Source organism: Pelophylax lessonae, assembly GCF_965119305.1.
Source record: "Pelophylax lessonae genome assembly, chromosome: 1".
NCBI lineage: Eukaryota > Metazoa > Chordata > Amphibia > Anura > Ranidae > Pelophylax > Pelophylax lessonae.
In genome coordinates, this window is record NC_138768.1 from 53,307,788 (window position 1) to 53,329,967 (window position 22,180).

The window sequence follows — 22,180 nt, forward strand, 5'->3', positions numbered from 1 at the left end:
GGAGGAACTGGCGATAGGGGCTCTTGGTCTCGATCTACGTGTCCGCTGTGATTTTGGCCTAATGGAATTAGAAATAGAGGAAAAATGATCCTGAGCAGCATTCCCAAGTGTTGGGGTATGCGGGTTGGGATGGGTATGTGATTTATTGTATTTGGACTTGGGCCCCTGAGGTGGTAATAAGGAAGAGGCATGACTATTGGTTGGTTGAAAGGAAGGGACCCTCCTTGAACTAGAGGTCACTGGGATATCCAGTTCCATAAGGGATGGTATATGCGGGGGAGGGGGGGGGTCCTTCCTTTTCTTCCAATTAAATACCCGGTCCAGATTGTAATCCTCCAGGTCCCGACGTATTTTGCCTAGTTTAGTTTTTAATTCCTCATCCTCTTTTTTCTTTGTGTGCACCTTTAGGGTGCGCAACCAAGAATTGGGCAGATGCGATGATGTGGCAACTAGGGTGGATATTAATTCTTTAAGTAAACTAATGTCCTCATCATATTGGGTGTCCCTCTGTTGGATTATGAGTTGCATCCACTTGCGGGTGCAAAATTCGGACACTTGACTCCATTCTTTATTTAAGGCTGCAGAAAGGAAAGGACATGTTTTTAGAACTCTAAGTCCTCTGGGGGATATCATGTGAGCAATATATTGGTCAAGAAAAAACTTATCCCACCATTGGTGGTTGGCTGATGTGATAAGATGCTCAATTTTCCTGAACTGGGCACTACAATCCTTTAAAAGATGGGATGGAATCTTAAAATTAGGTAAAAACAAATCTGGAGGGAAAAAATCAAACAATTCGTCCAGAACCTCAAATTTGGCAGACTCCACTAAATCCAAAAATTCCATTATAAAGACACAAAAAAAAAAAAAAAAAAAAAAAAAAAAAAAAAATTAATGTCTATATATATATATATATGCATATACACACACATACACATATATATATATATAAGTATGTATATACACACATACGTACACCTATATATGTAAAATCAGAAGGATCGGTCACTAGATAGAAAGCACTGTGCTATCCACTAGTGCGGCAATATCACACAAATCTAAATATGGGGGGTCAGTGAAAACATGCAACAGAAAATATATATAAACATATGAATTAAATGACCACAATAAATGTCCACAATAGGTCGGCTGTGTTGTAGGTCACCTTCAATCCTATGCAGCACAGTGAAACTTCTTACAATATACAGAAACAAACATGAAAGGACTGGCGCAACCAGACTGAAAAGTAACCTCAATGGGCTCCTAATGATCAAAGAAAAACTAAACGGACCTGAAAGATGTTACAAAAGAGTCCATGGAGTCCATACATGAAACGGTACGGTATATGTACACTACTCCCCTTTTCTTCCTTTATTCAAATTTGCCACTTGTTCGATCCACTCCCATCAATTCCATCTAATCTTATATATATATGTATATCCATCATATATATATATATGTATATTTATATATTTTTATTTTCATTTTTATCTATATTTATTATTATTTTCAATTTTTATTTTTTATTTTTTAATTTATATATCTTCATTATTTAATTTTATTTCACATTATTCTTTTTTATTCTTATTTTTCCCAGGGTAACGTGCAGTATTGTTTTTATTTGTATTGTTTTTATTTTTATTCTTTGCTATCATTAGGATCGGTTCCAGATAGATATATATTTTTTCTGACATTTTCCTTTTTAACAGTACCTTTTCAATAGTAGGTCCCCATCAAACTTGTATGTAATTGAAATTGTATTGTAAGATATGACCACATCGATGTACATATACTTAACATCATCCATGATTAGTTATTAGGTCTTTGTGCCGTTCAGGTGTCTTTAGCTAGGTATTGGTTGTAATAGACTCTACTTAGGACCCTGCGGCAGCAGACTGCCCCTTCCCTATACAATGCCCCTTTCTAAGATGGCGGTTTCAGAGGCCTGAGGAAGGAGCGCATGCTCCGACAACGCGTCGCCTACGTCATCACGCCCCACGTTCCACGCCCAACCCGGAAGTCCGCCGCCGAAGGCGCTGCTGGTGTCCCCTAGGTCCGCATATCGCTGACTCTTGCAGTCAGCCACGGATTTGTCTGGAGCACAACAGCCCCCCCTCGCTGAGGCCTTGGACCTAACGACCATCTGAAGAATTCATCATGTTTTTACAATTTTTATCTTGTGAGTACCCATGATGGTATATGGCTAATAAAGTACCGAGTTTACTGCACTCAGAGTGGCGCTTTTCTTTTTTTTCCAGCATCCTGCAAGCTTTTCTTCTACACTTGAGATTAAGCTGCCTTCAGGAGAGCACAGACCGGTTTCATGTATGGACTCCATGGACTCTTTTGTAACATCTTTCAGGTCCGTTTAGTTTTTCTTTGATCATTAGGAGCCCATTGAGGTTACTTTTCAGTCTGGTTGCGCCAGTCCTTTCATGTTTGTTTCTGTATATTGTAAGAAGTTTCACTGTGCTGCATAGGATTGAAGGTGACCTACAACACAGCCGACCTATTGTGGACATTTATTGTGGTCATTTAATTCATATGTTTATATATATTTTCTGTTGCATGTTTTCACTGACCCCCCATATTTAGATTTGTGTGATATTGCCGCACTAGTGGATAGCACAGTGCTTTCTATCTAGTGACCGATCCTTCTGATTTTACATATATAGGTGTACGTATGTGTGTATATACATACTTATATATATATATATGTGTATGTGTGTGTATATGCATATATATATATATAGACATTAATTTTTAATTTTTTTTTTTTTTTTTTTTGTGTCTTTATAATGGAATTTTTGGATTTAGTGGAGTCTGCCAAATTTGAGGTTCTGGACGAATTGTTTGATTTTTTCCCTCCAGATTTGTTTTTACCTAATTTTAAGATTCCATCCCATCTTTTAAAGGATTGTAGTGCCCAGTTCAGGAAAATTGAGCATCTTATCACATCAGCCAACCACCAATGGTGGGATAAGTTTTTTCTTGACCAATATATTGCTCACATGATATCCCCCAGAGGACTTAGAGTTCTAAAAACATGTCCTTTCCTTTCTGCAGCCTTAAATAAAGAATGGAGTCAAGTGTCCGAATTTTGCACCCGCAAGTGGATGCAACTCATAATCCAACAGAGGGACACCCAATATGATGAGGACATTAGTTTACTTAAAGAATTAATATCCACCCTAGTTGCCACATCATCGCATCTGCCCAATTCTTGGTTGCGCACCCTAAAGGTGCACACAAAGAAAAAAGAGGATGAGGAATTAAAAACTAAACTAGGCAAAATACGTCGGGACCTGGAGGATTACAATCTGGACCGGGTATTTAATTGGAAGAAAAGGAAGGACCCCCCCCCTCCCCCGCATATACCATCCCTTATGGAACTGGATATCCCAGTGACCTCTAGTTCAAGGAGGGTCCCTTCCTTTCAACCAACCAATAGTCATGCCTCTTCCTTATTACCACCTCAGGGGCCCAAGTCCAAATACAATAAATCACATACCCATCCCAACCCGCATACCCCAACACTTGGGAATGCTGCTCAGGATCATTTTTCCTCTATTTCTAATTCCATTAGGCCAAAATCACAGCGGACACGTAGATCGAGACCAAGAGCCCCTATCGCCAGTTCCTCCCAGAATAGCAACAAGATGGTAGAGACTATTCCTCCCAACAACCCGGTATCGGGTTCTCCATCTATTAGAGATAATTCTTGCCCACTTCTCCCTTCCCCTTTAAGGGAAAAGGAGATAGATCAGGTTTTTTTGGGAGATGCTACCACACCAGTGTCTGCCCCCATTCCTGTGCCCTGTTCAGATGCCTTTAGTGATCTGGATCATGTTAGTCTCCACTCACATACCATTAGTGATCAGCCCACCAGTTGTCCCGACCCTAACCCATTAGATCAGGATTTTTTAGGCCATACCCCTCTGCTTGCCCACGCCAAGCGAAAGCTAGACGTAGAGGCAAGCGGGGGGGACGACATTCTCGTCAGAAAAAGGCTACGACTAGTGAGACGATAAAAATATTCAATCTCTCCTCACATGTATTGTCAGAAGCAGAAACATCCTTACTCTGTAGAGGCCTTAATTTTGCTCCATCTTCCTCCCCCAACCCGTTTACACTGTTTAAGGATCTCAATAGTTTCGTACGTCTATTGACCCTTAAACGTCACTTTAGCATACAGGCTACAAAAGAACATGCCGGTGTCCGGTCAGACCCTCCATTGGAGGAGATTCCATCATGTCCCCAATTGGATGCTATTGGTCAACAGCTGCTGGAAGAACTCTACATCAGTGATGATGATGAGGATCTGGCATTGTTTACCCAGCACCCATCTACATCCCCACCTGTCCAACATACGGACCTACGTCCAAAATCCATATTTAATCCAGTACAGTCCTAAGGGGCCTTATGTGCAGACTTTCTACCAGGTGGTATTCACTGAGATAAAAAATATGTGCCATGCTAATAATCACAAACATCCAAAGTCTTCTGGGTTTAATAATTTTAATTTGACTCCCAGTGAAAGGAAAGCCCTCACAGATTTGTCCAAGGGCCATAATTTGGTCATCAGAACAGCCGACAAAGGGGGAGGCATTGTCATCCAAGATAAAGAGGATTATCTTAGGGAAGCCCAGCGGTTACTATCAGATAGGACCACCTATTGTAAACTTATCTGTGACCCTTTGCCAGGTTACATATTGGAGGCCAAATTATTACTAGATAAGGCTAGAGAGGAGGGAATAATTAACAAAACAGAATATGCGTTTTTTCTTAGAGACTTTTACGCATTGCCCTATTTTTATCATATTCCCAAGGTCCACAAAGATCCCACGAATCCACCTGGAAGGCCTATTGTGGCGTCAATGGAAAGTGTCACCAATTCCTTCTCCCTGTATGTGGACCAATTTCTCCAGCCTTTGGCACAAGATTTGCCCTCATACATACGGGATGGAGTGCATCTTCTAGAACTTTTGGCCCCTTACCATTGGGAACCCACCTATATGTGGGCATCTTTGGATGTCAACTCCTTGTATACTAGTATCCCTCATTCGGTTGGCCTCCAAGCAGTTTCCCTCTTTCTCCACAATAGTTCCAATATCAATCCGGAACAGGCCCAGTTTATTTTGGATGCCACGTGTTTTTGTCTCAAACACAATTATTTTGAATTTGAAGGGTCTTTTTACCTGCAGACCAATGGCACGGCGATGGGGGCTAATTTTGCCCCTAGTTACGCCAATTTGACTATGGGCATGTGGGAATCCCACTATGTCTTCAGGAACAACCCCTTTACACCCCATTTGATATTCTATGGGAGGTACATTGACGACATAGTAGTCATTTGGGATGGCCCACAGGCAACGTTTTTGGATTTTGTTCAACACTGCAATTCTAATCCGTACAATTTGTCCTTTACCTCGGTCTTTAGTTCATCGGAATTGGCCTTCCTTGATCTGTTGTTGTATCACAGAGAAGGAAAAATTGAAGCCAAAAATTATACAAAGCCGACAGCGGGCAATTCGTTCCTTCATTTCAACAGCTGTCACCACCCTAGGTGGATTCAAAATATTCCAAAAAGTCAGTACTGTAGGTTAAGGAGAAATTGTACGAACAATGAAGATTATTTGGAACAGAGTAAACATTTGAGAACCAAATTCATTGAAAAATCCTTCCCCGAAACTTTAGTAGATACTGCACAGAACCTGTATCTGAAAGGCCCCCTGACAAAGAAAACAAACAAATTTGACACACAGTCCCAAGGCCCACGGTTCGTGACACAGTTCCACAACAAGTTCAGGAAGATGGAGAAATTGATCACTAAACATTGGTCTATCCTTCTGGAAGACCCACATTTGAGGGGTAATTTACCCCCCAGGCCTTTAATCACTTATAGGAAAGCTAGAAATATTAGGAGTTTGGTGGCCCCGAGCAAACTTAAAAGCATCCCCCTTACATCCCATTTAAACCTTATCCCGCTAGTGGGTATGTTTCAGTGTCGGAAAAAACTTTGTCTGACATGTAAACATGTCACGCACGGGCAAAAAGAGTATAACATCAAAGGGCAAATTTATCCTATTAAAAAATTCTTTAACTGCTCCACAGAGTTCGTGGTGTACTGCCTAACATGCCCCTGTGGCTTGTTCTACGTAGGGAGGACTATTCGTACACTCAGGAAGAGGTTTGGGGAACACCGTAGGTTTGTCGAAGGAGGTGATGACAAGCACAGTGTCCCCCGCCACTTCCTGACTCACCACAATCACTCTTCTCTAGGGTTACGTGTCTGGATTCTGGAATCAATACCCGCTATGCCTTCAGCAGCCCAACGTTTCAAACAGCTGTGCCAAAGAGAAGCTTTTTGGATATATACATTAGATACTTTAGTACCTGGGGGCCTTAATGAGGAAGTAGAGACTAATTCCTTGGTGTAGGGCCTTTGTCCCATGGGGTTTAGATCAGCCATTTGTCTCGATAGGGTCACTCCCCGTGGGGAGAGAGAGAGAGGGATGTTTCATCCGAATCAATATGGCACTGTATGTTTAATTGGGCCCTGAATTGGACACCACCCATTTATGATTTTAATTATTTTTTAAATTTAAATTTAGGTCCATTAAACTATCACACTTATATGTTTTTAGGTTAACTCGATAGTTTTTTATCAATATTTTTATCAATACTTTTATTTTTATTTAAACATGCGTTAGTGTGGTTTTATTGTGTACTTTTAAACCAGGTTGCGAATGAAGGTTGCGAGACCATGTGCACAGAAGTGGATACGCACACAGCTCCCCTTCTTCATTTTTAGATAAGGTTGCGAGAGTGTACGGTATATGTACACTACTCCCCTTTTCTTCCTTTATTCAAATTTGCCACTTGTTCGATCCACTCCCATCAATTCCATCTAATCTTATATATATATGTATATCCATCATATATATATATATGTATATTTATATATTTTTATTTTCATTTTTATCTATATTTATTATTATTTTCAATTTTTATTTTTTATTTTTTAATTTATATATCTTCATTATTTAATTTTATTTCACATTATTCTTTTTTATTCTTATTTTTCCCAGGGTAACGTGCAGTATTGTTTTTATTTGTATTGTTTTTATTTTTATTCTTTGCTATCATTAGGATCGGTTCCAGATAGATATATATTTTTTCTGACATTTTCCTTTTTAACAGTACCTTTTCAATAGTAGGTCCCCATCAAACTTGTATGTAATTGAAATTGTATTGTAAGATATGACCACATCGATGTACATATACTTAACATCATCCATGATTAGTTATTAGGTCTTTGTGCCGTTCAGGTGTCTTTAGCTAGGTATTGGTTGTAATAGACTCTACTTAGGACCCTGCGGCAGCAGACTGCCCCTTCCCTATATAATGCCCCTTTCTAAGATGGCGGTTTCAGAGGCCTGAGGAAGGAGCGCATGCTCCGACAACGCGTCGCCTACGTCATCACGCCCCACGTTCCACGCCCAACCCGGAAGTCCGCCGCCGAAGGCGCTGCTGGTGTCCCCTAGGTCCGCATATCGCTGACTCTTGCAGTCAGCCACGGATTTGTCTGGAGCACAACAGCCCCCCCTCGCTGAGGCCTTGGACCTAACGACCATCTGAAGAATTCATCATGTTTTTACAATTTTTATCTTGTGAGTACCCATGATGGTATATGGCTAATAAAGTACCGAGTTTACTGCACTCAGAGTGGCGCTTTTCTTTTTTTTCCAGCATCCTGCAAGCTTTTCTTCTACACTTGAGATTAAGCTGCCTTCAGGAGAGCACAGACCGGTTTCATGTATGGACTCCATGGACTCTTTTGTAACATCTTTCAGGTCCGTTTAGTTTTTCTTTGATCATTAGGAGCCCATTGAGGTTACTTTTCAGTCTGGTTGCGCCAGTCCTTTCATGTTTGTTTGTGTATTCTCTTCCTACTGACAGTACATTCATGGCTAGAGTGAGAAAGGAACTCCTGCATGCAGCTGGAAGTCTGGAATAAAAGTAAGACTAGGCTCCTGTTATATTGCCTATGTACTGATATAATTAAGTTGGCTTGGAACAGCCAACTTACTGATATTGTATTTAAACTTATTCTTCTTCTTCTTCTTCTTCTCTTTTATTTTTCTGGCCGGTAAATTTTTGGACACTATCTCCTCCTAGACCGTTCAAGCTACATACTCCAAACTCGGCACAGACCTTCATACTGTTCTGACTCGGTGTGCTATATCTTTTCGGACTGGTTTGAGTTACGGTTTTCCTAAAAATTCAAATTAAAAACCCAAAAAATGCCCATAGACTTTCATTGACAGGATGTTCAGATGACCCAAGCTCCAAATCCCATTAGACTCAATCAAGCTTTGATGCTAATCAATGTAAACTCATTCAAACTCATCTAATCTATCTATCTATCTATCTATCTATCTATCTATCTATCTATCTATCTATCTATCTATCTATCTATCTATCTATCTATCTATCTATCTATCTTCAAACCTTTTCGATTGATCGATCTTCAAACCTTTTCGATCGCAAACCTTTTCGATCGATCGATCTTCAAACCTTTTTGATTGATCGATCGATCTTCAAACCTTTTCGATCGATCGGTCTTCAAACCTTTTCGATCAATCGATCGATCTTCAAACCTTTTCGATCGATCGATCTTCAAACCTTTTCGATCGATCGATCTTCAAAACTTTTCGATCGATCGATCTTCAAACCTTTTCGATCGATCGATCTTCAAACCTTTTCTATCGATCGATCGATCTTAAAACCTTTTTGATCGATCGATCGATCTTAAAACCTTTTTGATCGATCGATCTTCAAACCTTTTCGATCGATCGATTGATCTTAAAACCTTTTTGATCAATCGATCTTCAAACCTTTTCGATCGATCGATCGATCTTCAAACCTTTTCGATCGATCGATCTTCAAACCTTTTCTATCTATCGATCGATCTTCAAACCTTTTCTATCGATCTTCAAACCTTATCGATCGATCGATCGATCTTCAAACCTTTTCGATCGATATTCAAAACTTTTCGATCGATCGATTTTCAAACCTTTTTGATCGATCGATCTTCAAACCTTTTCTATCGATCGATCTTCAAACCTTTTCGATCGCAAACCTTTTCGATCGATCCATCGATCTTCAAACCTTTTCGATCGATCGATCTTCAAACCTTTTCTATCGATCGATTGATCTTCAAACCTTTTTGATCGATCGGTCTTCAAACCTTTTCGATCGATCGATCGATCTTCAAACATTTTCGATCGCAAACCTTTTCGATCGATCCATCGATCTTCAAACCTTTTCGATCGATCGATCTTCAAACCTTTTCTATCGATCGATTGATCTTCAAACCTTTTTGATCGATTGGTCTTCAAACCTTTTCGATCGATCGATCGATCTTCAAACATTTTCGATCGATCGATCTTCAAACCTTTTCGATCGATCGATCGATCTTCAAACCTTTTCGATCGATCGATCTTCAAACCTTTTCGATCGATCAATCTTCAAACCTTTTCGATCGATCGATCTTCAAACCTTTTCTATCTATCGATCTTCAAACCTTTTCTATCTATCGATCGATCTTCAAACCTTTTCTATCTATCGATCGATCTTCAAACCTTTTCTATCGATCGGTCGATCTTCAAACCTTTTCTATCGGTCTATCGATCTTCAAACCTTTTTGATCGATCTTCAAACCTTTTCGATCAATCGATCTTCAAACCTTTTATATCGATCGATCGATCTTCAAACCATTTCGATCGATCGGTCTTCAAATCTTTTTGATCGATCGATCGATCTTCAAACTTTTCTATCGATCGATCGATCTCCAAACCTTTTCGATCGATCGATCTTCAAAACTTTTTGATCGATCGATCTTCAAACCTTTTCGATCGATCGATCTTCAAAACGTTTCGATCGATCTTCAAACCTTTTCGATCGATCGATCTTCAAACCTTTTCTATCGATCGATCGATCTTCAAACCTTTTCTATCGATCGATCGATCTTCAAACCTTTTCGATTGATCGATTGATCTTCAAACCTTTTTGATCGATCGATCTTCAAACCTTTTCGATCGATCGATCTTCAAACCTTTTCGATAGATCGATCGATCTTCAAACCTTTTCGATCGATCGATCTTCAAACCTCTTCTATCGAACGATCGATCTTCATACCTTTTTGATCGATCGATCAATCTTCAAACCTTATCGATCGATCGATCTTCAAACCTTTTCAATCGATCTTCAAACCTTTTCGATCGATCGATCGATTTTCAAACCTTTTTGATCGATCGATCTTCAAACCTTTTCGATCGATCGATCTTCAAACCTTTTCGATTGATCGATCTTCAAACCTTATCGATCGATCGATCTTCAAACCTTTTCGATCGATCTTCAAACCTTTTCGATCGATCGATTTTCAAACCTTTTTGATCGATCGATCTTCAAACCTTTTTGATCGATCGATCTTCAAACCTTTTTGATCGATCAATCTTCAAACCTTATCGATCGATCGATCTTCAAACCTTTTCGATCGATCGATCTTCAAACCTTTTCAAACGATCGATCTTCAAACCTTTTTGATCTATCGATCGATCTTCAAACCTTTTTGATCTATCGATCGATCTTCAAACCTTTTCGATCGATCGATCTTCAAACCTCTTCTATCGAACGATCGATCTTCAAACCTTTTCTATCTATCGATCGATCTTCAAACGTTTTCTATCTATCGATCGATCTTCAAACCTTTTCTATCTATCGATTGATCTTCAAACCTTTTCTATCTATCGATCGATCTTCAAACCTTTTCTATCTATCGATTGATCTTCAAACCTTTTCTATCGATCGATCTAAACTTTTCAAACTTTCTGGTCAGGCTTTCTCAAGCCAACTTAAAGTTTGTCTCGACGAACTTTTTTTTCTAGTTGCATATTTGATCTCCATATATTGTACTTGTAGCCTATTTGATGCTCGTTTATTGTAACCACTGCTTGTTTGTTGCCAATGGAGTTATCATGAGTTTCAGGTTTCCTAAACTCTTTATTTATGAGGCTAAACATTTTTATCTGTCTGCCATGTTTTTACTTACTTTTGGATGACTGCTTAGAAATTGAGCAGCTTCTTCAAAATATTTTAGATCCAGATAGTCGAAGGTTTTTGGCAAATCTTCATAAGCAAAATAAGCCAAAGCAAGACCAGCAAAGCCACGACTAGCCAGGAGGCTGCTTCGAAATTCTACAAGGCCACCAGAACCCCCGAAGAGATCAATGACTCCTTGGAATGGACCCTCACCTGGATGATGAGAAGAAAAGTTTAATTATATAGGTGTAGCACCCTCCTAAGTAGGTGCTAGTGAGGGAGTATCATTTTTGGCTCTGTCTGCCTATCAGAGGAGCAGCAGGCAAGTCTATATTGCTCTCTGCTTTATTGGAGAGCAGGATCTGTCAGTAAGGTCTGCTCATTGTGCTTCGTATGTGATTCAATATGTCTAGAGAGCGTTTCACACTGGTCCAATAGGGAGGCATGTTGGACAGTGGGAGGAAACCTGACAAATGGATGCATAGACTTTTGTACAGTCCTGGTGATTGGCAGGGGCAGGTTGCCTCGGTGCAAGTGTGAAATCTGGCAGTCTTCAAGGGGGCAGTGCTACATAGGCTTCCAATCATATTGCTCACTCATAGGGTAAGCAGTATACCTTACTGGGAGTTATGGCTATGGTAAAAGGTTAACCACTTGAGGACTGCCTAACTGAGAAAATACGTCATGATTTTGACTTTTAATGCCGGGTTTATGGCTGCACCTAGATGCCATAACCCCAGTATTATTCTTTTTCTCAGTGTCTTTCTCCTAAAAGTGGTCCAAAGCCACAGATTCGCCGCTGGGTCACTTTTAGAAGTGGCAGGAAGGGTCGTTTCGGCCCCCCCCCCCCTGCTGCTTTCTGGTGTTTTTTGGGATTACGTGGCTAATCGGGAAGCCCTAAAAACCGATCCAGGGCTGGTGTCGGCATGGCACAGAGCTGAGCTAAGGAAAGATGGCCTTTGTTCATCTCTATGCCTTTGGAGGACCAGAACAACGTCATGGCATCACTTATGGTTCCGACTAGTGATCGACCGATATCGGTTTTTCATTGCCGTTACCCATATTTTTGCCAATGCATATCGGTATTGGGCAATATTGGCCGATATGTTCGTACATTTAAAAAAAAACATTTTTTTTTTATTACTTGACAGGTACTTTTGTGGAGGGCAGACAAAGAGACAGGGCACCCAAACAACCAGTGGATGAAAAGCCTGTGTATAACCTCAGCAGCTCCGATGGGGACTCCTGGGTGCAGAGTCAGATCAGTGAGAAGGCTGGAAGATAGGAAGCGCTTCTGGTAATAATTGTATTAATGAAATAAATTCAATTGGAAGGATTGGGAAAATGAGGATTTCGGGCACATGGGATCAATAAAATTACTCTTTATTTGAATTCAAAGATAAAAACACAACAGAAAAAAAGGGGGGAACATGTACTACATTCTAAAAAAGAGGGCCTATACAGGTCCCTAATGTAATGTAAATACGGTTCACAGTTAGTAAGGTCACAATTCACACAATACACACCACATAGTGTTGTTGTTGTATTCCGCTATTGAATAAAAAGAAACCCATTTGAATGAAAAACTGAAAAATAATTTTTTTCTCTAAATACTGAAAAATAATTATTTTCCCCTTACATTGGTGCTTTTTGAAGAGCAGATTAGAAAAGCAGTGTCTGTCTAAACACTGTATGTCAAAGTTAAATATGAAGGAAAAAAGTTTTTATTTCTTTTTTAAATGCAGATTAAGCAGACACATATGCACTGAGCTTGCATTAAATGTGCAGCACCGCACGCCACCCACCTAACAGACTGATAAAAGTTTTTTTTTCTCCTTTCTCCTCCTCACTGGGCTCAGGTCAGGGCATAAAGATTGTGCACTGCACCCCCACACAATACAATCAATGTAGATCGCTGTCTGATTAAAGAAGATTCTTCCTATTCTTTCCCTCAAAGCAATCTCCAGCCTGACCCTACAATAATCTCCCATCTCTCCCTCCGGGCAAAAAGATCATCGTGCACTGCACCCCCACACAATAAAATCAATGTAGATCGCTGTCTGATTATAGAAGCTTCTCCCTATCTCTCCCTCAGCAGCAGCAGCATCAGGAACCTCTCCCTAGTATAGTTTGAGCAGAGTGACGCTCTGCGCTATGTGACTCCAGCTTATATAGACTCTGGGTCACATGCTGCACTGGCCAATCACAGCCATGCCATTAGTAGGCATGGCTGTGATGGCTTCTAAGGGCACACTAGTTAAACGCTTGCTGATTGGCTGCCTTGCACTTGTTGAAACCGCGCAAATTAAAACCGTGCCAAAACACCAAATAACATTACCGAACAACAGACAGTACCCAAACATACAGTGAAATGTTCGGGTCCGTGTCCAGGTACCCAATACCCAAAAGTCCGGTACGAACACGAACAATACAGTCCGGGTTCGCTCAACCCTAATCATGGGCTAATATAAATTAGTAAAAACATGTATAGAATAGTTCCAAGCTACCAAAAGTTATACCATACATAATGAAGACAAACTAGACAAGCTGAATAATGACAAGAAAAAACAAAATCATATAAGTACATATGCATAGTATATAGGAACATCGGGCACACTGCTGAGACAATCTACTCCCCCTAGGGGGCACAATCCCTCAAAAGGAGGGGGAAAAAAATCCATTAAAGCGGAGTTCCAGGCACAAAAACGATATTTTTTTTTTTGTGCCCCTCCGCTAGGTATGCCTCACCTGAAAAGGAATTGGATAGTTATTTATTTTTTTTTGTTTACTTACCTTGCAATTGAAGATCGAAGATACTCACCTCAGAGTACTTCCTCCCTTGGAGCCGCGGCTCACCCCGTCACTTCCGGTCTCGCTATGATTCCTGGGAGCTGAACGTCACAGCTCCCAGGAATCAATGCAACGGCACCGGCCCCGCTCGTCATTTCCGGGCGACGCCACATTCCCCTGCTAAACAGCTTCTGGGCATGCCCAGAAGCTTTGGAGGAATGCGGCGCCGCACCGGAAGTGACGAGAGGGGCCGGAGCAGGCGCATTCTGGGACAAGAAGACGCGGAAGAAGGCACAGAAGAGGACCGCGCCGGCTTCAGCTGCCCACAAGCGAGATGGAAACGCTGTTGAAGGAATTTTATAAGTAAGTATTTCTTCTAAAAGGTAAGTGCGAACCGGGACAGATCAGAGGCTAGCCATTGTGGAATGTGCTAGCCCTGACTGTCTCGGGGGTATGTTTAGTAAAAAATGACTCCTGTGCCCGGAACTCCGCTTTAAAGAAAAGGTTTGTAACTTATACCCTCATTGAGACCAGGGTATCTAGTTGCACTCAAGGAATAAATACATCTTGTTTCAATCTGCAGTAATGTTTTATCAATATCACCTCCCCTCTCCTGGGCTGGTACAAGTTCCAATGCAAAAAAGCCAAAGGACCCTAAATCAAATTGATGGTATAAGCCAACATGTCGGCTAATCAGAGTTTCCACTTTCTTATTCCTTATAAGTGAGACGTGGTCCCTTATTCGTTTGAAAAGGAATGTTTCGTCTTACCTATATAAAAGGCTTTACATTTAAAAATATACACAATGCCCACAGTCTGACACGTAGTGAGAGCTCGTGCCCTCCAGGATTTGATGGAGCTATGGGAGGAAGGCAATCCCGATGATCAACCAATTGTTGATCCCGGGATGTCTCTCACCCAGCACTCGTTGGAACCGTCCATCTTTGCGCCCCCCAAAGCTTACAAACCTAAATCCAAATAATTTCCTATTCTTCAGGGTAATCCGAACATTTGGGCATTCGTGATTCAAGTCACTAAAGCAATTGAAAGTTGTAATTGGAAAACTGGTCCTTCCTATAACATTCCTTTGAAATACAAACAGCATATCCACTCCTTAGAACGGAATGAGGAGATATAGTTACATAGTTAGTGAGGTTGAAAAAAGACATCAGTCCATCCAGTTCAACCTATGATGTGTGTGTGTGTTTGCTTTTAACCGTACATTGTATACCCCTGTATGTTGTGGTCTTTAACCACTTACCGCCCGCCCGCCGTCATATGACGGCGGGACGGTGCGGCTATTATCCTGGGCGGACGTCATATGACGTGACCCAGGAAATGCACGGCAGGCGCGCGATCGCGGGCGCGCCGCCGTGCACTGCCGGTGTCGGGGTGTCCCCGGGACACCCCCCGTCACCGGCAGGGGGGAAACAGCCACTGGGCGTGGCTGTTTCCCGCGTGATCGGCTGTGTTCCAATGACACAGCCGATCACAATGGAGGCGGCCGGGAGATGACCGCGCATGCGCAATCGGGAGCGCGCAGCGCGGTCATGTCGGCGGCACTGTGTTCCGTAGGAACACAGCTGTCACCGGCAGTAGTAAACAGTCACTGACAGTGACTGTTTACTATGTGATCGGCTGTGAATCCATTCACAGCCGATCATAAAATGTAAACAAAGAGCAGTAACTCAGTGTTATTAGCTCTTCTCCCCTCATACAGTTTCCAGTATGAGGGGAGAAGAACTAGAAACAGTGAGTTACTGCTCTGTGTACCTGTAAAAGTAAAATCACACTAATAAAGGTCCCCCCACACAGTCCTCAGCCCCCCCCAATGTCACCTGTCACCCAACAGTCACCTCATCAGTGCCCAGAAATTGACACCCATAACGTTCACATGTGAGCGCAGCGATCGCGGGCAGAATCATCGCGATTCTGCCCGCAATCCGGAAATCATTGCAAATTGCGGGACGCCTGTGCGTTGCCCGTTTTTTGCAATAGCACCCCAAACGCTGTGCGATGTTGCCGCCATTTCCGCCTGCCGAATCGCGGTAACATCGCGCAAACAACGCATGACGCCCAAAAAAGGTACAAGAGTTTCTTTGGGGCGCCATGCGTTGTTTGCGTGATGTTACCGCGATTCGGCAGGCGGAAATCGCAGCAACATCGCACAGCGTTTGGGGTGCTATTGCAAATCACGGGCAACGCACAGGCGTCCCGCAATTTGCAATGATTTCTGGATCACGGGCAGAATCGCAGTGATTCTGCCCGCGATCGCTATGCTCACATGTGAACGTAGCCTAAAGTTCACCGGTCACCAGAGACTGCCATCAGTACCGCCGTGCACCGTCACCTGTCACCCATCAGTGACCATCGCCCGTCACCTGTCACCCCATCAGTCACCGTCATCTGTCACCCTATCAATCATCGTCACTTGACACCCCATCAGTGATCCTCACTTGTCACCCCATCAATCATCGTCACATGTCACCCCATCAGTGATTGTCATCTGTCACCCCATCAATCATCGTCACTTGTCACCTCATCAATCATCGTCACCTGTCACCTCATCAATCATCGTCACCTGTCACCTCATCAGTCATCGTCACCTGTCACCCCATCAGTCATCGTCACCTGTCACCCCATCAGTCATCGTCACCTGTCACCCCATCAGTCATTGTCACCTGTCACCCCATCAGTCATCGTCACCTGTCACCCCATCAGTCATCGTCACCTGTCACCCCATCAGTCATCGTCACCTGTTTGCCATATGCATGCAATCACTTTTAAAAGCTAAATACTGGGGTTATGGCAGCAGATAGCCCCCATAACCCCGGTATTTTTTGAAACGGCGGGCGGTCGGCTTTCAGATAAGGGTGGTCCCAGTGGCGGATTCGCCGCGGAATTACCCTTACGGTGCAGGAGAAGAGGTGCCCCCCCCCCTCCTGCCGCGTCCCAGACGTTTTCCTAGCTTACCGGACCCGCCGGCAGCGGGGAAAACTATCCGGTCCCGGATCCTCAGAGACAGGAAGTCGAGTGAGGGCAAGATGGCCCTCACTCAACTCTATGGTCTTGGAGGACCGGAGCTACGTCAAAAGACGTTGCCTAGCAACCGGTTTAAAGGGCCGCTTTTTTTTTTTCTTTTTTTTTTTTCCTCTTTCAACAATTTTTTTTTTTCTTTTCTTTTTTAGTGTAGTTGTGAGGTGTGAGGTCTTTTTGACCCAAGATCTCACAATAAAGAGGACCTGTCATGCCTATTTCTATTACAAGGGATGTTTACATTCCTTGTAATAGGAATAAAAATGATCAAAACATTTTTTTTTTTTAAACTGTGTAAAAATAAAAAAATAATAAATAAAATAAATAGGAAAAAAAAAAAAAAAATTAAAGCGCCCTGTCCCCGTTAGCTCGCGCGCAGAAGCAAACGCATACGCAAGTCCCGCCCACATATGTAAACGGTGTTCAAACCATACATGTGAGGTATCGCCGCGATCGTTAGAGCGAGAGCAATAATTTGAGCCCTAGACTTCCTCTGTAACTCTAAGCTAGTAACCTGCAGAAATTTTTAAAATGTTGCCTATGGGGATTTTTAAGTACCAATGTTTGGCGCCATTCTGTGAGCATGCGCAATTTTGAAGCATGACATGTTGGGTATCTAATTACTCTGCGTAATATTATCTTTCACATTATGGAAAAAAATTGTGCTAAATTTACTGTTTTCTTATTTTTTAGTTCAAAAAAGTGAATTTTTTTCAAAAAAATCGCATCTGGAAGACTGCTGCGCAAATATGGTGTGATAAAAAATATTGCAACGATCTCCATTTTATTCTCTAGGGTCTCTGCTAAAAAAAAATATATAATGTTTGGGGGTTCCAAGTAATTTTCTAGCAAAAAAAATGATTTTAGCTTGTAAACACCAAGTGTCAAAAATAGGCCCAGTCTTAAAGTGGATAAATGGACAACTTTGTGTAAAGCGCTACTTGGATGTTAGGCCTATGTGTGTGGCCAGGCTGTGAAAAAGTGTTACACATGTGGTATCGCCATACTCAGGAGGAATAGCAGAATGTATTTTGGGGTGCAATTTTTGCTATGCACATGCTATGTGTTAGAAATATTGCATAAATGGACAGCTTTGTGTAAAAAAAAATGTGTTTTCATTTTCTTTCCACATTTTCCAAAAACTTGTGGAAAAAAATGACACATTCAAAAGACTCATTATGCCTCAAAAATTATACGTTGGGCTGTTTGCTTTCCAAAATGGGGTCATTTTATGGGGGTTTCCATTGTCCTGGTGCTCCAGGGCCTTCAAAAGTGCGATAGGTTGTCAGGAAATTATATGTGTAATTTGTGCTCCTAGAATGCCGGACGGGGCTACTTGAATGTTAGGCCTCTGTATGTGGCCAGGCTGTGAAAAAGTCTCACACATGTGGTATCGCCATACTCAGGAGGAGTAGTAGAATGTGTTTTGGGGTGTAGTTGCAAGTATACATGTGCTGTGTGAGAGAAATAACCTGTTAATATGGCAATTTGTAAAAAAAAAAAAAAAAAAAAAATCTTCATTTTGCAAAGAGTTGTGGGAAAAAATGACAACTTCAAAAAACTCTCCATGCCCCATATTAAATACCTTGGAATGTCTACTTTCCAAAAAGGGGTCATTTGGGGGGTATTTGTACTTTCCTGACTTTTTAGTGTCTCAAGAAACGAGATAGGCCTTCAGTACATCAGGTGTGAGCAAGTGTGATCAATTTTCAATGATTCGCACCATAGCTTGTGGACTCTATAACTTTCACAAAGACCAAATAATATACACTTACTTAGGTTATTTTTAACAAAGATAAGTAGCAGTATAAATTTTGGCAAAAATTTGTGAAGAAAAATGACTAATTTGCAAAATTTTATGACAGAAACAAAGAAAAATGCGTTTTTTCACGATATTTTCAGTCTTTTTTTATTTATAGCGCAAAAAATAAAAAACCCAGTATTGATCAAATACCATCAAAAGAAAGCTCTATTTGTGTGAAAAAAAGGACACAATTTTTGTATGGGCACAGTGTTGCATGACTGAGTAATTCTCAGTCAAAGTGTGAGAGCGCTGAAAATCGGTCTGGGCAGGAAGGGGGTGAAAGTGCACTGTAGGCAAGTGGTTAAGGTGTCCATCTAATAGTTTTTTGAAATTATCAATGCTCCCTGCTGATACGACTGCTTGTGGAAGAGAATTCCACATCCTTACCGCTCTTACAGTGAAGAACCCCCTACGCACTTTAAGGTTAAACCGCCTTTCCTCAAGTTTTAGGGAGTGGCCACGTGTCTTATTGTATCTCCTTTCTCTGAATAGTTTGTTACTTATGCTAGGGTCGCCAGTACAGTATTTGTACATTGATATCATATCCCCCCTCAATCGTCTCTTCTCCAGAGAGAATAGGTTCAGTGCTTGTAGTCTTTCCTCATAGCTGATGTCCTCCATTCCCCTAATTATTTTTGTTGCCCTTCTCTGGACTTTCTCCAGTTCCAGCACATCCTTTCTGAGGACCGGTGCCCAGAACTGGACAGCATACTCCAGATGTGGCCGGACCAGAGTCTTGTAGAGTGGGAGAATAATCTCTTTATTTCTGGAGTGAATCCCCTTTTTTATACAACCCAGTATTCTGTTGGCTTTGCTTGCGGCGGCTTGGCATTGCATGCCACTGCCAAGCTTGTTGTCTACCAGTACCCCCAAGTCCTTTTCCATCCTAGACTCACCCAGAGGTTCCCCCCCTAGGGAGTAGCTTGCTTTCTGGTTTCTGGCCCCCAAGTGCATTACTTTACATTTTTCAACATTAAATCTCATCTGCCATGTATTTGCCCACCCCGTTATTTTGTTCAGGTCCGCTTGCAAGGTTTCCACATCCTGCATAGAAGATATTGGCATGCCTAATTTAGTATCATCTGCAAATACTGAGATTGTACTCGATATCCCCTCCTCTAAGTCATTTATGAATAAATTAAACAGGATTGGTCCCAGGACAGAACCCTGGGGGACCCCACTTTCCACACCCGCCCAATCCGAGTACTCCCCATTGATCATCACCCTCTGTACTCTCCCCTGGAGCCAGTTCTCTATCCAGGTACTCACCTTATGATCCATACCTACCTTCCTTAGTTTGTACAGTAAGCGTTTGTGGGGAACGGTGTCAAAGGCCTTTGCAGAGTCCAGATACACCACATCCACAGGCTTACCTTTATCTAGGTGGCAGCTCACTTCATCGTAGAAGGTTAATAGATTGGTTTGGCACGAACGATTTTTCATGAATCCATGCTGATTACTACTTATAATACCGTTTTCATTACTAAAGATAGTTATTAAACCCTCTGACAAAGGTGGGAACCTCATAATTATGAATGCATGCGATTATGAAAAGATATGCTTTGATATACTGAGAAATAAAAACCGTCCATCGTATGCATAAGATACACTATCAAAACATGCAGCATTAGTGTCCCATTGCTTCATAATTGAAGCCTCATGTAGAGTCAGGAGGTGTTTGAAGCCTTTCAACGCCTCCCATTCAAGTCTGATAATGGGTCGCAAATGCTCTGGCAGGCAGTTGAGGTGTGGTTGCTGGTGGTACAATTAGTTAATTTACTTTAATGGAAGAACCATTTGTGGAGTCGTTTTAACACACCTTAAGGCTCCTTTCACACTATGAGTCCGTCAAACGGACTCCGCTTTTCTCAGCGGGGGATCGTTCCGCCGATCCCCCGCTGAGCAGGAGAATGACAGCTGTTCTCTGCACTGTGTGCGGAGACACAGCTGTCACAGCCCCATAGATCTCTATGGGGGAATCGGATGGGAACGGACCGTCAGTCCGTTCTCATCCGATCCCATCCGATCCGCTGGACGGATGGAAAATAGGGTTTCCATCCGTCCAGATTTGACGGATCGGATCAGATCGGGTGTCAGCGGACATGTCTCTGCTGACATCCGATGCCCCATAGGGATGCATGGGGGGACAGTTCAGATCCGCCAAAAAAATGGACAGGCGGATCTGAACGGTCCGCCTGTGTGAAAGGGGCCTAATCCTCATCAAACACTTCAAAACTGCCTATGGGACATTTGGGGAGCATTTTTAACTCGTCATTAACACTTGTAAAATGCCAGTCTAATGCCCATACTAAAGCTCATTAATTCGAGTCTAACGCCCATACTGACGCTATAGGAATGTTTGTTAAGTATTAGAAATTTAGTCAAGTGTGAACAAGCTCTTAGGGTTCATAACCCCTTTCATTTCCAACATCACCTGCTGCAGTTTCAAATCACAGTGGCCATGGGCATACATTTATCGGCTGCTGAAATGAGAGAATAAATCAGGCTTCTATCTGCAGTCATATTGTTTCAACAGTACAGAACTCATCTACATAATCTTATATTTTCAGAAAATATCAACTGAATATTTTAGAATTAAATTTGCATTAAGAGAAAACACAGAAAGAGTTTCTTGCCTGGAGGAATGAAGAGAGCTCCCCGAAGTCGCCCTTCTAGGACTTGCAATCTTTGGACCCCAGGAGTCACATACCATCTTCTCAGGCATGCAGTAGCTTCAGGAGAACATTTCGGCATAGTATCAAGTTCCAGCTGACCATAGAGTTCCAGGTGAATCTCAAAGGGGCTCCCCATCACATTCCGCTTGGTCAACCTGAAATATGGAGTAATTGGCTTCAGAGACCAGAAAAGTCCCATTGGATGAACTCCATGAAAGTCTCCACCAGTGGCTGGGGAATGTTGAAGATCCACCTTTCCTTCATTGTCACTTCTATAGAAAGCTCTTGAGTAAAATATCTCTCCTTTGTCATCTTTTAGCCATGCTCTAATGGTAACAATCTGATGTGGAGGAAGGCCCCAAGCTTTAATCTTCACTGGTTCATCTGCTAAGGCAGACTCTGGTGTGACCGTGAGATGCATCATAGCACAATACTATGGATCTTAAAGAAGAGAATAGATACAGATGAATAAAAACAAAAAATCTAAATTATTAGGAATTCTTCTATGACCTAGTGAAAAAACTATTATAAAAAACTTAAGGCCAGGCCTATTTCCGACATGTTTACAAGTTAAAATCAGTATTTTTAGCTAGAAAATTACTTAGAACCCACAAACATTATATACCGTATTTATAGTCGTATAACACGCACCTAAATTTTAGGGCAGAAATTTCAGGAAAAAAGCTGAAATTTAAAATAAACAGCTTTGAACTCAGAACATTTTTTTTTTAAATTAAATGTAGTCTTACCAGTGCCCACAAATGCAGCC

General features: G+C 41.8%; 1 protein-coding gene across 1 annotated transcript in view; it reads right to left on the minus strand.

Moving 5' to 3' along the window:
• LOC309551878 (acyl-coenzyme A amino acid N-acyltransferase 1-like) overlaps positions 1-21,835 on the minus strand; it is a gene marked incomplete at both ends in the record, with an annotated part of 34,310 nt that extends 12,475 nt beyond the window's left edge. The window contains 2 exons of the mRNA XM_082252593.1: positions 11,117-11,319; positions 21,373-21,835. Of these exons, the coding sequence (XP_082108719.1) occupies positions 11,117-11,319; positions 21,373-21,835 (666 nt within the window). The remainder of the gene's footprint in view (positions 1-11,116; positions 11,320-21,372) is intronic.
• Between the last annotated feature and the right edge of the window lie 345 nt (positions 21,836-22,180).